This window comes from Chaetodon auriga, chromosome 23 (assembly GCF_051107435.1).
Source record: "Chaetodon auriga isolate fChaAug3 chromosome 23, fChaAug3.hap1, whole genome shotgun sequence".
Taxonomy (NCBI): Eukaryota; Metazoa; Chordata; class Actinopteri; order Chaetodontiformes; family Chaetodontidae; genus Chaetodon; species Chaetodon auriga.
In genome coordinates, this window is record NC_135096.1 from 8681200 (window position 1) to 8698180 (window position 16981).

General features: G+C 42.9%; 2 protein-coding genes across 3 annotated transcripts; both read left to right on the forward strand.

Moving 5' to 3' along the window:
* The first annotated feature begins 7315 nt into the window (after window positions 1-7315).
* On the forward strand, window positions 7316-12941 carry LOC143315954 (uncharacterized). Its single transcript, XM_076723570.1, has 3 exons — window positions 7316-7495; window positions 9352-9640; window positions 9929-12941. Exons 2-3 carry the CDS (start codon window positions 9355-9357, stop codon window positions 11875-11877), a joined length of 2235 nt encoding a protein of 744 aa, XP_076579685.1. The 5' UTR covers window positions 7316-7495; window positions 9352-9354; the 3' UTR covers window positions 11878-12941.
* Window positions 12942-13252: 311 nt separating this feature from the next.
* LOC143316232 (protein jagunal homolog 1-B) lies at window positions 13253-16627 on the forward strand. 2 transcript variants are annotated; one of them, XM_076724068.1, is made up of 5 exons: window positions 13254-13339; window positions 14051-14148; window positions 14753-14825; window positions 14919-15325; window positions 16299-16627. In XM_076724068.1, the coding sequence occupies exons 2-4, from the start codon at window positions 14060-14062 to the stop codon at window positions 15306-15308; spliced, it is 552 nt and encodes a 183-aa protein (XP_076580183.1). In that variant the 5' UTR covers window positions 13254-13339; window positions 14051-14059; the 3' UTR covers window positions 15309-15325; window positions 16299-16627. The 2 variants fall into 2 exon arrangements, with proteins under 2 accessions (XP_076580182.1, XP_076580183.1); XM_076724067.1 differs by lacking the exon at window positions 16299-16627 and having other exon boundaries at window positions 13253-13339; window positions 14919-16247.
* Window positions 16628-16981: the final 354 nt, after the last annotated feature.

Here is a 16981-nt window from a genome sequence, read left to right on the forward strand (position 1 = left end):
GTTGGATAGAGTCAGAAACAGAAGAAGACAGACAACGTGTGGCCTGTTGCACAGTGTGAGCTGTGTTCTTACACAGTACACAAAACCTATTTATGCAGCTGCAAACGGCAGAATTCCCCACTGGAGTCTGTGGTTTAAACATAGTATAAGTGATCAGATCTGATTATTGGCCAAACATTGTTATTGCCTATAAAAATAATCATTTACTAGTGGAGTGTCCCTCTGAGAGCCAGTGCAAATATAAGAGAAAGAGAAAAACATAGCAAACTTGCATGAAGTTCAGGCAAAAACTTGGAAAAGTCTGAAAAGCCTCACAAGTGTTTCCTTCCTGCTGTGGACGATAGTGGAACATGTCATGTAAAATAAGCTGTCTTCAGAGTAAATATTCTCACATTCAAAAATGCACTCTTCCGCCCTTGTTTCCCATTGATTTTTTCCTCTCTCTTAACACGTGAACTGTAAAAACCTGAAGTGCTTCTGAGTTCTGCGTCGCTATTAATGCTGTCCACCGACACCGGATACTCTGTTTTGACAGAACTCAAAGCTAATAGGAAAATAATTCTCCTCGCCATCTTTGCCTGACAGAAAATTGTGGCCAGACACTGGGTGACTTGTGCTTCCCAGAGCTGGAGCAGAGGGAAAAATCTGTCAATGAGTGGAAGGGAGGTGTAGGTGCAATTATGTGCATGTACGTATGTGCGTGTCAGAGGTTAGAGGAGCAGGAAGCAAACAGCTGCAGCTGCCAATTTGAAACCCATCCGGATGCTCCTTGCCTTTGTGCTCACTTGGTTATTTGGAGCATCGGCTTGAAATGTGGTAGCATCCGAAAAATGAGGCTTTTCAGTCCGCCTGAAGGTCGTCCGACCCCTTGTCCAGTTCAAGGCCGTAGACGCCTCCGAAGACGACTCCAGCCTTCGCTCCGCAAAGAGATCGAGTAGGTGTGAAGGAATGCTGAAAAAGAGCAAAATAGGTTGGAGAGGAACTGGATGGGGTGGAGCAGACGTGCACTTTTTGCTTCATTTTTCAACTTGCTATGAGAAAACTCAGTGATACTCTCCTCCCATCGAGATAGGCTGAGCTGTGGGGGGAGACGAAAACTTTCCTTGATGATTGAGGCGGGATAAATCACCTGCTCGGAGACAGAAAGGGCAGCGAATGCAGGGAAGAAAAACAGCTTCAGGTCCAGAATGTGCTCAAAATATGACTTGTGGTTTGTGAGAATAATGCGCTCTGCGGGTTGCACTGCAGATGGAAAATGGCAGGCGTGATGCACAAAACCAATGTCCAGTATTAATTACACACAAAATAAATCTGATTGTGCAAAAGTGTTTAAATCAGCCAGCAAACACAGTCTTTGTCAGGATAATTTGCTGTTTTCTTGCCAATCGAAGCACATCGAGTTCTCCACCCAGTCTGTGGAAAACACCAGTAAACAAGACAGACTGATAGGAGTATTGATGGGTTGAAAATCCAATTCAAAAATGGAGTTTGGTGCCCTCTATTGAACCTGCAGCCTCACTGCTGGCTTTGTTTGCAGTGTGATCTTCTTTCTCTGAATTTTACTGTCAAAATAGTTTATAAAAGTGATTACTTTGCATCAAGTCCAAAGAATGCATGTACATTAAACCATTTTAAACTGTTCATGTAGGGTATAAGCAGGCCTCTCGCTAATCGTTTGGTCTAAGAAAGGTCAGAAAATTGTGCAAATTGCCCTTCATCATTACCCACAACCCAAGATGAGGTTTAAAAATTCCTTCTTTTGTCCAACTAAACCAAACTCCAAATATTTTTAATTCTGTATCATATACTTTAAAGAAAAGCACCAAGTCTTCACATTTAAAGAGCTGGAAGCAGGACTTTTTGGGGCTTTTTTTGCTTGAAAAAAATGATCAAAATTGCTGATTAGATGGACTTCTTTTACCTCAAACTATCAGGCATCTCTTGGACTCACGTCTATGCAGAAACTCCATCAGACAGATGTTGGCCCAAGAGAATCAGTGCAGAGGTGGAGTATTTTTCTTATAAAAGTTACGCAATAACAGCAACAACTCACACACACATCCATGCAAATAGTCACACACACACACACAGGTGCATTCCCCAGATGTTGTCTTGGCACTCATGCTACCTTCTGTCAGCTGATCGTTGCATTCCTGTGTGTGTATGAAGTTTTTCACACTGCGCTGGCACAACAGGTTTTTGGTACTGCTGTTAAAAATGTTAAGAGAGCTCATTTTTTGAAAAGGTCACCAAATATGAAAAAGTACAGTGTTGTAGCCACAGTTGATAAAGAAGACCAGTACAGTACATATACAGTAAAAGAGAACAACATCTGTATTGTTCTTGGGTTCGCTGCAGCTCAGGTGATGCAGCGGGTCGGCCAGTAATTGTAGGGTTTGTGGTTGGTGGTTCAGTCACACAGCTATTTGGCCCAAACTGCAGTGTGTATGGGAGGAAGTCAATCTGAACAAAAGCATGTGCCAAATTAATGTAATCCAATATTTGCCTATAATACAAAGCAGAAGTTGCATTTCAACAAGTTTTTCTTTTATACTGAAAACAGAGCGCCTTTTATCAAAGTTTCCATGAGAACAATTTCCTCTTCGGCTATAAAATGGGCTAATTTCACTCAGCAGGGTTTGGAGCTGAAACCTAACTCAGTACATTTACTCAAGTATTGTGTTTTTTACTTATCTTGATGTACTTGAGTAATGCTGGCCGGTAAGCTAATGTTAGCTTTTTCATGTAATTGTAGTCAGTGTACATGTTACATAAAAATGGCTGTTAATTTAGTGGTATGATTTGCTGATTTAAGTCATATAGATAAACTGGTTGTGTGGTCATGCGCAGGTCATTTTTGACCCACTATGGAAAACTGAGGAGATGATCCAGAAACCTAAATAAACATTTTTAAATTGGAAACAGGATTTTTGAGGAATACCTTGAATGTGAAATGCTAAAACACTTTGGTCATAAAAACATGGCAAAAACGGTTAATGTGGAATAACACACACGCACAATTTGTCTACATAGGAGCGCAAGTCATTGCCGCTTGCTCCAAGGTGTCCTCATTCAGATGTGATGACAGTTGTTCCTGCAGTGCTCTCCTTGTGAAAGAAAGACCCTCTGCAATCTGCTTCAGACACCAAAGCCAGGCCTGACCACAAGCAATTAAGACTGGCACCCGTATCCCTAAGCAATGACATGCCTCTCTTCCTCATCGTTTGTTTATCGAGCGGGAGAGTCCCCATCTGGAATTGGTCAGCAGTGGAACACAGAGGAGAAATGGAAATTTGATTACTTCCAAAGCCAAGCTGGAGGTGATAACAGACTTGTGGCTCATCACCAAGCGGACTCGGCTGTGGTTGCAAGCGTTGGCAATGAGCTTCAGAGGAACCAGCATCCGTTCTGGGGCAGGCGGTCTTTGTTGCATGGGATTGTCATCAGGCGAGGAGGGCGGAGGTGTCTGCGGAGTCTTCCTCAAAGTGGAGTTTGTGCACAAAATGAAAGACTTCGAATGTGTCATCTGAATCCTGTTTGGTCTTTGTTGATGTGTGAGGAGCACGCGGTGGAATTTAAAGATGGCAAGTCAAGATACATATTGTTCAGCCACATGTAGAGTGAGATTGTGTTTGTTCAGTAACATGGTGCAACAGAGACTGGGGTTTTTCAAGCTTCAATGATGCTATATATATATGTGTATATTGACGACTATATTGATGACTGATGGCGTGAATCTCAGCTGTCTTGTCTAATAGTTCCCAGACTGTAATAGGGCCATTACAGGACATTGCAGTCCATGTTAGGGTGCTTTTGTCTCGATGGTTCAATGTGGATCTCATCAGCTAACAGGCTCAGTGACAGGAGTGACAGAACCGGCAGACAGAAACTTCAAGATCAAATAAGATGATGAAAGAAACAAATACATTATGTCTCAGCCGGTCGCTAAGGAAGACTCCAGGAATTGACAGCACCTGTTCAACGAACACCCCCAAAACCCACAACTTGTCCTTTGTAGACTTTGGTTTTTGTACAGATTAAACAAATGAGATCTAAAGTGGTCTAAAGAGGTGCTGGTAGGCAGATTTCATCACCTTCAGACAGAGCCAGGCTAGTCTTCTCATGTAACTCTTGGCTTATTTCTGGAGAGCTGCATGCTGACCTGACGATGCTGACTAATAAGGTTTAGTGTGATAGTTTTGATCAGTAGGGTTTGTAGCAGTAAGTATAAGTCAGGAAAAGTCTTGTAAAAACTGACCCAATTCTGATCTTTCTATTCATGTAAAACGGGTTGTTTTTCGAGAAAACAATCTGAGAAGAGTCACTTTATATTTGCAGCTTTAGTCAGATGACTTACACAGATCCCTGGTCAGTCTCCAGCACCATGTGAATGCATAAGTCCCCTGATGATACCCCAGACTAAACTCAGCACTTTGTAAATTCTTCCGAGAGTTATTTTGTCAGAAAGTTTGGCCGTAGCACGAAATATCAGAAATGACATTTGGCTTTTACTTTAAATAGCTCAATAAATCTTTCATGTTTGCTGATCAATGAGTTCTAATAGAAAAAGCTGGAAAAAGCAGTTCCCGGAAATGACCTGTTAAATCTCCTAAACAGGCACGTTATCAAACCCCCCAACCACGAGCATCTGCATGAGGACTTCAGCACAGCCTGCGTGATGGAAAACAGAAACAAACCGGAACAGGATGACTTTATTTGTTGAAACCTTTGACATTCAGGGCCCCCAATGTTAAACATACAAACAGTGTAATGGCCTGATAATTAAATACTTTTCCTGGTCTCAGTCTGTGGTCCAGACACGGTCTCTCCGATTGTTTTCACTGTGTGGAATTCAAAAGATGACTGATGGTATGCTCGTTCTGCAATCAAAGCCTCTCCCCTCAAGGTAATTGGTAGCTGCATTGGCATAAACAGCATATTTGCTTTCACATCTAAGAAGCATAACGTTCCAATGGAAATTTAAACGTTCAAATACCGTGAAATTGATCCAGTTGTTTCAACCGCTGTTAACCAAGAACAAACACCATGTTTGTGCGTTTGATATCGTGGCCAAGCTGAGATTCTCCATTGGCAGCAGGAAGCAATAAGACAAGTATGAATTTTAGACAAGTTTAGACAGTTTGTGGTACTTGTATTACTTTAATATTCCCTTTTATTTTCACAAGGTTCCACGTGCAAAAATCTTCACCCAAAATGCTCGACAATATGCAGTGCAAGAAAGCATCTGAAGATGAGGTTACAGAGCTACAATGACAGACAGTGAAGGCCAAATCTTTTATTGCTTTTAGTAGAACAATGCAAAATACATAGCATGACAGAACATTTCAGGTTAAATTAATTAACTGATTTCCTGGCAAATAACCGACATATGTAACATTTGACGATCAAAAACAGACAGCCATGCCCAGATGGCAACCTTTCAGCTAAATGATTGAAAACTGAGTTAATAATCATACATATTAAATATGCATGGCACTGCATCTTTGTGCATGCAACACTATTTCCATCCAATGTGATAGATAACCTGTGTGCATGCCATCGTCTATATCTGAATGAGTTATTCAACTGAAAGTCAAAACATGAAACATTGTCTCACGCAGCAAAAGAGAAACAGACCTCCCTCTCCTGCAGACCCAGTGGTTAATGCTGTCCTTAACCCTTCCCCATGTGTCTCTAAGACATGAGACAGATGAAGCTCTGCCAACTTCCTAAGTGAGCTCTGTTACTCATGCAGCTCACCCAGTAAATGGAGGAGGATGTGTTTTTGTCTGCTGTGTCTCTCTAAGCCATGAAGCCTGATGCATCCTTGGAGGGTTGAGGGAACACGTGTTTCAAAGCAGCGGTCTGTCCGTTTTGTGTTTTGCTGACTTATTGTTTTATGGAGGTTGTTTCGTTTCCTCGCCAAGCATATGTTCCCTTTTTGTCTGCAGAGAATAGGATACACCGGTTTTGACTTCAGCCATGATCAGTTCAGCATCGCCCATGTGTGAACTCATGTTCAATTGAGAAGATCAATAGTTGATGATCAATCCCTTGCTGGTTTTTTATCTGAAAAAGATGTTTAACAAGTTTGCTCCAGCGCTGGGGTTCAGGGAAACATAAAGAAACAATTCAGTTTGTATGTGGCATTGAAACACTTGGACGACAAAGTTTTAGTAAACCGTCAAGCTGTTTTCGATTAAGCTTTCAAATTCTAACTTTTCATTGTCCCATTTTCTCCAGAAAACATTCATTAGAAACACCCTTATTAAAAACACCCTTTTATTTCACAACTTTTTATCCTTTCGCTAATTCCCGCCAGACCTTTTGGCCCTTTTACAGCTGGCTACTTTAGTTTTGCAAAGATGGCAGCACTTCAGGCAAAAAGCGAAAGAATCATGTCATGTCTTTATCATTTCAATGAATTTTATATCAAGCTTTATTTTGCTTGAAGCCTTCATCACGGCATGAATGCATGAGTGGCATCAGTGAGCTCTTTTAAAGGATAAATTAAGCAATCAACAGTGCACCTTGTGAGAAGATGCATGTATAAGGAGAATGTATAGAGAGATACATATATGGAGAAAAGAAAATATTCCAAAACTTTGAATTGTAATATTAAAATGTAAAAAGCAGAGAGAAATAATAGGGGGAATTTACATTAAACCAAAATGTATGGGACTACTGCTTTAACAATAGCATTATTGTTTAATGTTGTGCTGCTGTGGTCATGAAGTTGATGAACAGTGAACCAGATCAGAGGTCAGCGACAGCGGCACAGTGTCCGCAGGCTCTGTCCATGGTGCTGGATCTATACGTGGCGTAGAGCGTCTTTTACGTGACGACCAAGAGACAGGAGATTCCAAATGATTATTCAGTGAGAATCTTTATCATTCTTTACGTCATTTTTGGGAATGCATACACTGAATATACACTCGCTATGATGTGTGATACTGAAGTGTTGTGACCGTAATTATGACTAATATGTGACCTCATATATTCTCCTCCTTTCTGTTTATTTTCAATATTTATTTGTACATTTCCATTCTCACTTTCATCTATTTTTCATTTTATTTTTAGGCATATACTTATTGTATGATAGTTATCATCATCTATCATCATTTTCTGTTCTGTTCTATTTGTTTTTAATACCCCTGGCCCTACATTCCTGCAGTAAAGGTGTGTCTCAGCATAACTGTATCAAGGCCAAAATATGTCTACCAGGTGGAGATGGCAGCTGAGTGTTACAAACCCCAGGCTTCTGCGAAAGGTCACCACCTGACATTCATTGAACCTGACATTCATATTTTCGCAGGGCCCAGCAGGACTGCAGCTAACACCTGGCTGGATCCCGTGCATGGCCACCGTCCCACTCATGCCTTGGAAAAAACCCAGAAAAGCTGCGTAGAGTGAAGGGAAGTCGAGGAGCAAGCAGACGAAGGGGGCGCAGGCCAGAGGGAGCGACGACCTTCAGGTTGAGAGGACGTATCTGACAGTAAGAGAATTTGTCATTTGTCACGGCTGTAAACCGGTGAAATGCACACTGCACTCAGTACAATGAAATGCTGCATTCACCAACCAAACTGTACCGTTTCCGTTTGAAGCTATTTTTAATATTGAATCTGAAGAAATATCATCTTTAAACTCGTAATGATTTGATCAAAACTGCCAAATTCCCAGAAAAATCAGACTGATTGTGCAGATGAACCACACAGGTTAAGGAATGTAGGCTAAAAATATTGAACATTCAGCCAGACGCTACTTGGCTTGCTGTTTTTACATAATTGCTTAGAGAAATGTAAGCAAGTCTCATTTCCATCATTTCAGCTCTCCAAAAGCTTTGATCGCTTTGGGACTATTTGAGGACACACAAATACCACGGTGAAGAAAACATACATTCACCCAACAGCATTTATTTTCACACTGCGCTCTTGGCAGCACGCGACAAATCTCTTTAGCACAGACATGTTTGAAGGATTAAGGATTATATTCAAACGTGACCACGTCCCCTGTGGGGCCTCTTCATTACGATATATGTTTTAGCGGCATGTGCTCTGTGTAATTCACTTCAAGGATATGAGACTCTGAGGCTTTTACACAGTATGTTTGAATAGATGTGTAAACAAAGGGAAGGAAGGAGGAGAGGGATATCGCCCAAAGTCAGCCAGTGGAGGGTTTTTGTTTCTTTTCTGGTTTGACCACAGTGGGTTTCATAAGACCTGGTGCATTGGCTTTTGAAAACATTTCTTGACTCAGCCGCTTGATGGAAGAGCACAGCCTGCTGGTCGTGGACTCACATGAAGGCTCATTCTCTGCTTTGATGGCAGAATTATTCCATGGTGTATAGAATAGATAGAATCAGTAGATAAAGTGATGACTTTTTTCATTGAGAACTTCCATTTCACCAACAAATACATTTAATACCTTCTATTAAACTCTTCACTACGTATACATTGTGTGCAGGCAATGAATTTTTTTCTGTTTCTGGAGAAATCAGAACTGAAAAGGTGCAGTATTTTAAACATCTAAATCAACTAATATGAACATTGGGAAAACCGACATCAGACACCTGTAAACCCAAAATTCACAACCGGCCAAATGGTGGGACGTCACTGATCGTCACAAGCCACTGGCTAGCACGTTAAAATGGATGGCTTGGCTGCTTGTATAAAGTGCCAAAAAGTATTAGCTTTTGACAGCTGCATGCTGAGGGAACACATCAACAGCGCAGGAGCACAAACTGCACCAACTGACAGATTATTTTTCAAGAACACAATTCTCAAGCCCCCAGAAGAGACAAGGAGGCCATAATCCAGTTTGCAGTATAATTTGTGTGCCCGGACATCGGACTGTTTTGAAAGGTGTATGGTGATGGATTCAGCAAACTGGCACAGGGCAGTGAAAGAGACTCTACCTTGGCTGGATTTGTGACTCAAGAACGGAGAACCCAACCTCAAGAGTAATGAAATATCAGCATATTGAGTAACAACATAGTTTGTTTCTGCCAAATAGGAGGCGGTTAATTATGATTGCAATTCGTGTTTCTATATGTTCCAGTTGTGCAAGACTGTGCAGTAAAATGAATGACTGCATAGCCTGTGTGTTAATCACAGGTCACCCAATGAAGTCTCCCGGAATACCCCTTCAAATACACTGCTATGCTAACGAGCGCATGCACCAACACTGAATAAACATAACACAGAGAGGAAAATGCAGACTAAACGCTGAAGACCTCTGAAAGGACACAAAAAACCTGCTGTGGCATTAAATCAAATGTGAGTGCTGATGATTTGCCAATGGACCAATCTGCGAACACTGTTACATATCTGCTCATGTTCCTCTCCACTGCAGAAAATGGAAGCTGTGCCCCTCCATTCTTTCTGTCTGCTCATCACAGTGTTCCAGCTGTGTTTATTACATCTGGCCCACGGAGGGGCATATTATGGACATAAACAGCCGCTTCAACAGCACCAGCCCTTGCCACAGTACAATGACGGATATCCTCAGCAACAGTTTATGGGGAACGAGATGCCACATCTGCCTTATGGCAAAGAAGTGCCATTACTGCCACAGTATGGCAAAGAGCTTCCTCAGCTGCCTTTGCAAATTGGCAAAGAGAGGCCACTGACTGATAGCAAAGGTAAGGTCGACCGATGTATGTCAGTTTAATTATGTTTTCATTATTGTCTGTTTTGTTTTTTGCATGCAGGATGTTAAAGAAGTTATGAAGTTCTTTATTGTCTTCAAGCCTTTAAATCTGCTGTTTGCTTTTATTCGTTCACGATGGGATAAAGCAGATTGTATTGCTACACTTTGTTGGTGTAGTTAGCATTTTTATAATTCATGCCACAATTTGCGATTGATGCATTTTGATTGATTTCGTCAGTATTCACTTGTAATTACCAAATGTTCCCGTTGTTTTTAACAGGACAAACATTCCCCAGAGGGGCTAAAGGCCCACTTCCCCCTGGTCCTGGTGGGGAGGGTCTAAGAGAGGGACCACAAGGAGTTCAGGGTCCCCCGGGACCGTCAGGACCACCAGGACCACAAGGGCCACCTGGGCTACCAGGCCAGGGATTGCCAGGGTTGCCAGGAAAGCCAGGGCCTGCTGGTCCTCAGGGCTACCCAGGAATTGGAAAACCAGGCATGCCAGGATTACCAGGAAAACCCGGAGGACCCGGCTTACCAGGACCAAAAGGTGACTTTGGTCCTAGTGGTGGTGAGGGACCAACTGGACTTTCTGGGCCTCCAGGGCTCCCAGGTCCCCCTGGACTCCCTGGGATTTCAAAACCAGGAGGTCAGGGGCTGCCCGGACAGACAGGTCCTTCAGGGGAGCCTGGCCAAAAAGGTCTACGTGGTGTTCCTGGTCCTGCAGGTCCCAAGGGAGAGAAAGGAATTGGTATACCTGGTTTACCAGGTTTAAAAGGACATAGCGGACCACCAGGTCTACCTGGACAGGTGGGCCTCCCTGGTGTAAGTAAACCTGGCCTGAATGGTCTCCCTGGACAGCCAGGGATACCAGGAAAGCCTGGTCCTTCAGGGGAGCCAGGGCTGGCAGGGCCACCTGGTGAAAGAGGTCACCCAGGACCACCTGGCCTGCCAGGAATTGGGAAACCAGGAAAAGATGGTTTGAGGGGGCAACCGGGGCTCTCTGGAGGGAAAGGGGAACCAGGTCCTCCTGGTTTACCAGGGGGTCCAGGGTTGCCAGGCTATGGTAAACCAGGATTTCCAGGACCTAAGGGACACAAGGGACATGCTGGCCTCCCTGGACCTCCGGGCCTAAAAGGCGATAAAGGTCACGGAGGTCTTCCTGGGGTCATTGGTCCCACTGGTCCTAGCGGTATGCCTGGCCCACCAGGTCCAATAGGGCCTCCCGGTAGTCTTGGCTTCCCAGGGCAAAAGGGAGAGGACGGTGTCGGGGGAACAAAAGGATATCCAGGAACGAAAGGTGAAGTAGGGCCTCCGGGTCTTCCAGGACAGCCGGGTTTATCGGGAGCAAGTGGACTACCAGGACCAAGAGGTTTTCAAGGGCCCACTGGCCCCAAAGGAGAACCTGGTTTTAGGGGTTCACCCGGTGCCCCTGGTGTCGGAGGACTACCTGGACAAAGAGGAGAGGTTGGACAACCTGGAGAGAAAGGCCACCAGGGTCCACAGGGTATTCCAGGACTCACGGGACCCGGGGGACCGATCGGACCTCCCGGGCTGCCAGGGCCAAAAGGCGAAACGGGCCTGCCTGGTAAACCTGGGTATCCCGGTGAGGGAAAGCGAGGACTCCCCGGTCATATTGGTCCTCAAGGTAACCCTGGCCCAAGTGGCCCTGCTGGGCTTCCAGGGCAACCGGGACCACCTGGACCCCCTGGTCCTCCAGGACTGCCCGCTCCATCTCCTGACCTCGGACAGATCCTCCCAGTGAGCGGCCCATACAATGGCCAAAAACAAGGTTACAAGAAGAACGGAGGCGACATTAGCGGAAGCGGGCTGGAAGCGCCTGCATTCACTGCTAAGCTCACAAATCCATTCCCTCCCGTTGGTTCTCCTGTGATCTTTGACAAACTCCTGCACAATGGCAATCAGAACTATAATCCCCAAAATGGCATTTTCACCTGTAGCATACCAGGGATCTACTACTTTGCTTACCATGTCCACTGCAAAGGAGGTAATGTGTGGGTGGCACTGATGAAGAACAATGAGCCAGTCATGTACACGTACGACGAATACAAAAAGGGCTTGCTAGATCAGGCATCGGGGAGCGCTGTACTCCCGTTACGACAAGGAGACACCGTGCACATACAGCTGCCATCTGACCAGGCCGCAGGACTTTACGCCGGTCAGTATGTTCACTCAACATTTTCTGGATACTTATTGTACCCAATGTAAGAAATGCGTCTAAACAAAGTAACAGCAACGACATATTGTGTCTACGGTAAAACTATCGGAACAATGTAGGTCAATTTAAATGGTTTACAATGAGTCGTGAAGAAACGATCTTTTTTTTAACACTTTATCGAATTATTCTTTGCGTTACATGTTGCATTTCATAAATCGATGGAGTCTCAGTCATTGACTACGACATAAAGTTTATTGTGAATGTTCTGGGTTGTGGAGAGCAGAGGTAAAACAATATACAACCAATTATCTCAGCCATCATAATTCTTGTATGTTTACATTTATTACATTTATTCTTATATCCATCCACATACAATATATCATGACACGGTTGGAATAGTACCTGGAACAACATGTTGCCAAACTGTATTCACTTTAGCTTGACATATACTGTATACTGGGCACATAAGAAAACATTAGTTTCATCCTAGAATGCAGGTTTATGTATTTGGGGTCATCATACAGTTATTAAGTTATTGTTAGTCTTGTTACATTATTTTGAAAATGCAGCTTTTTTTATGCAACCAAATCTAACATTTGGATATTAGATATTTGGGTGACTTTTTAAAGCCCAATTTGCTATCCCACTCCAGAACAGAGCATAAAAAATACCAATTTGGCAGTCAAATGATCTTTTGACTCTTGGCTGTCATGAGTTGTCTTATTTTGTTTTGTAACAAATATGAATTCGTTGAAAGGTTTTTGTCAGTATTCTCTGTAATTTATTTGTTTGACTACTGATTACTTGGGATTTTGTTGATTTGTATGTGTCGACAGTCAATGGTGGAATTCATTCTAAAATTCAGAACACAACGTACGCAAATATTTACCAATATTCTAAAAAATGTTCATACCCATTCACACCACCACGTGTCAGTTTCTTTCATTTTGTGCTTTATTTCTTCAAACTGTGGATGTGCAATTTTGTTTTTGTCGCTTACTGTTTTTTTTTTTCTCTTTAGACAATGCTGCACAGCATTAAATGGGAATCTGTGCCTAAAGTATGTGAATTTGTTTTTTTATCTTTGTTGCTTTGATTGGATAGATAACGGTTTAATAAAGAAATAGAAATAATTACCTTGACTTGATTTTCATTAGCATGACAATTTTCAACTCTATCGACATTATACTTTCAGAAATTACGTATTATTATTATTATTATTATTACGAATGTTTTGATGCATTTTTGGAACCGCTTTGGATGATCACTGACCCACCTGTAATATAATATTTGCATCTGATCAGGTGAGAAGAATCTTTCAACATGAAATTCACCGTGTGTGTGTGTGTGTGTGTGCGTGCGTGCGTGCGTGAGTGAGTGAGTGAGTGAGTGCGAGTCTGACCAATCATCGTTTGATCTGTCATCAGTTACTTCCTGTCTCTTTTCCTCAGTGAGCAGGAGTACTCGTGTCAACCGTCGTGGTTAATGCCTCTCAGGAACAGCAAATAAAAAGTAAGTGCTATCATTAATCTCTTAAATGGTTTAAGTAGTTATCTGACAGTTTGGCGACGTTGCTTCTCATTTTTCTCAAGCTACAGTAACTACAGTAGCTACAGTCTGTAGTTGCTAGCATTCAGCTAGCATTAGCTTGTTAGCTCAGCTCTCAGCTGCCTTGTGTCGTCCTTAAACCACATATGTTAACATGACAAAGTGAACGATGGCACACGAAATGAAATGAAGCTTTTGCGACTGCGTTTGGACTAACGGGCTCACCGAGTAGACCTGGTAAGTGTAATTATTATCCAGGCATGTGCTAAACGCGACCCATGCTAACGTAGCAACGCTCGTTAATAATCAGTGAATGGAAGTTGCAGGTGTGAAGCTGGACCACAGTCACTGAAGTACCAATTTGAGGTGCTTGTACTGTGTTAGGAGACTTTTCTGTACATGCCACTTTCTTCTTTGACTCCACTAAATTGCAAATGGAGATAGCTGGGCACAAAACGTAACAGCTTCTTAAATATAATCTGCTACGACTTAAAATGCAGTAATACAGAGGTAACAATCTAAACATATAATGTACTTGTAGTGGTGACATGGGTCATTTCTCCGTTTACTAAAGTAACAATGCAGGACTTTTCTTCATACAGGAGTATTTTCATGTGTGAAAACTGCACACGAGACTGTGTGATGTTATGACATTAACTTGTGTCTTGCTTTCAGGCGTCCACAATGGCTTCTCGAGCAGGTCCGAGAGCAGCAGGTACAGACGGCAGTGACTTTGAGCACCGGGAGCGCGTTGCTTCACACTACCAGATGAGGTCGGTTCTTTTAACATTAATGTAATTGAGTATCTTCTGTAAGAAGGAAAACATCAGAAAACCTGTGATGTAAAAAATATTGTCTTAATGTAAGAAGTTTCTTGTACATTTAGCCTCTTCACCCACAGTGTTTACAGTTCAACAGCCAGATATATTCAAGTAATTTTATCAATTTGTAATACACTCTGCCTCGCAACAGTGCGGCTATGATGCATGATTGATTCAGGTAAGGGGCAGTGAATTGCTTGTGTGACTTAAGGACTTCATTCATTATTATTTAGAAACAAAATATGGTGATTTTTCATTTTCAAATCTCTGGATAACTTTTTGTACCATCACGTCAAGAGCTAAGGAACTTATTGACTATTTATACACAGACGTAGTTAAACTTACCCATCATAGACTTTGAAACCTGCGTGTCCATTATCGGGCCAAACATCTGTCAGTGAGCTGTATGTCATGATAATGTGAGGTAAAATTAGGTTTTACTTAAACATCTGTTCAGGTGCCATTTTTTCATTGAATGTTTCAAATCAATGCATCATCACATTCAATTAACCCCGAACTTGTTTTGCGTGTGACCACACCTATCTGTCTGACGCAGCGTTGCCTTGAAGTCTGAAATCCGTAAACTTATCATTGTCCACCTGCTGATCTGGGTGCTGATGGCAGCTCAGGTAATGCAATGACACAAACCTGACACAAACCTTCCTTCAATAGTTTTTGACAGGTGAGTTCGTTTTGACTGTGTGTTGTCTCTGATGTCTCAGGTGACAGTGAGCCAGCTGAGCCTGGTGTCCCACAAGGTAGTAGCCTCTCCATACCAGTGGGAGTACCCCTACCTCCTGAGCATCATCCCCACAGTCTTCTGCTTTTTGGCGTTGCCCCGCAACAACATCAGCTACCTGGTCATCTCCATGATCAGCGCCGGGCTCTTCTCCGTGGCCCCGCTGATCTACGGCTGCATGGAGATGTTCCCCGTGGCGCAGCAGCTCTACCGGCACGGCAAAGCCTACCGCTTCATCTTCGGCTTCTCCGCCGTGTCTGTCATGTACCTGGTGATCGTCATCGCTGTGCAGGTGCACGCCTGGCAGATCTACTATAGCAAGAAGCTTCTGGACCAGTGGTTCACCAGCACACAGGAGAAGAAGAAGAAATGAGCACATTTAGCCCTGAGGTGGGTTTTTTTTTTTTTTTTTTTCCCCGGGGGGGATTGAGCCTGCCAAAAGAAGAGACTCTCTCAAAAGTACCGTGGTCCTTTGTCTGTTTCTGTATTTTACAGTGACAATATCATCTATCGAATGCTGCTATCACGCTGCACAGTAATCGTCCAGGCAATTCATCTTTCAATTGCAATTCACATTTTGACTTAACACCAAAAAAAGGAATAAGGACAGTCTATTCCTACTTTCAACTGGACCAAATAAACCACCCCACTAAATTTGGACAAATTACAACTTTTTGCTTTAATTGGATGAGTGAATGAAGTCACAAGAGATGTGAGCAAGACAAAGGTGCATCATTTTCTGAATCATGTAATGGGGCAAAGGTCAAAAGTAGCACAACAGGCTCGGTGTTGGACATGAACAGCACTAATGTACAGTTACAAATTAACCAATCATTATCAGCATGAAGTCCCAATGCTAATTCCTAGCGTCGAATTATTCGTCATAACTAATAGCAAGGTCAGAAATCTTGTGACCCTGTGGAAAACATGGACGCCCACATCAAGACTGTCAACTGTGCATCACCAAAACAGCAACACTGTACACGGTATTTGTTTTGTAAATGTGGCCTGTGTGACCTGAAGACCGAGAGGGTGGCTGAGGAGAGCGGCAGCAGAGTGTCGATCTGCACTCTCTGCACTCCCTCGTGAACAATCAAGCGCTGACCGGTGGCAGCTGCTGTCTGATTATGTCTGCACGATTAAATGAGATGACGTGTTTGGACCTGTCCATAGTGTTATTTCATGTCTGTGAGCCATTTTTGTACCAAGCCCACTGACCTTGTGCCACTGCGATGTGAAGAGAAATGATGTCCACGTGTCATTGTTTAGGCAAGACTGTGTTATGTAAATAAATAAAACATATTTAAAATGACTCAGTGCTACATTATTTTCAGTGCTAACATTATTTTCTTCACTGGTGGAGGTGATTTTTTTGGTGAACTCACTTTAGCAGGACATTCAGGCTAAGAGCAGAGGAGACGTTTCGGACCGCTGTCCAGAGCTGGGCTCTGTCTATAGCCTGCTATACTCATTCACGAACACACACAGGTGAGTGTTGGAACAGCACGAATTTTCCATTTCACTCGTGGTTTATGCACGACTGTTGTTCAAGAGTTGACTGACACGTTCAAGTCACAAGTGGTGTTATTGTGCTAAAGCAGAATGAATGCATCTTACCGATGCTTTACAAGCTTGTACGGTAGAAGTTAGTTTTTGAACTCATTTTTATAATATGACGCTAATGTGTTGTCAGCGGGGATCTTGTTTTTGGTAACTTACTAATGCAATAGGATTACAGTTGTCTTGTTGGGCCAGGAACAAAATAAGCATTAGAGCATCAGAATATGTGTTATATCAGAAAAGTGTCCAAGTGACATGAAAGAAGAAAAAGCTGTTCAGTTGACATAGGAATGTAGTTTTCTGTAGTTTCTGCGATTGACCTTTAGGTGTTGCTGCATGTGGACAAATGTACTGGGGCACGTGGGGGCAATGTGAGTGAACAGTACAGTACGACAGAGATACACAAGTATGCTTCTCTATTATGAGGACTTTGTTTTCAATCGCACGCTTTTCACTGGGCAAACCCACCATCCATCACACCTGCAC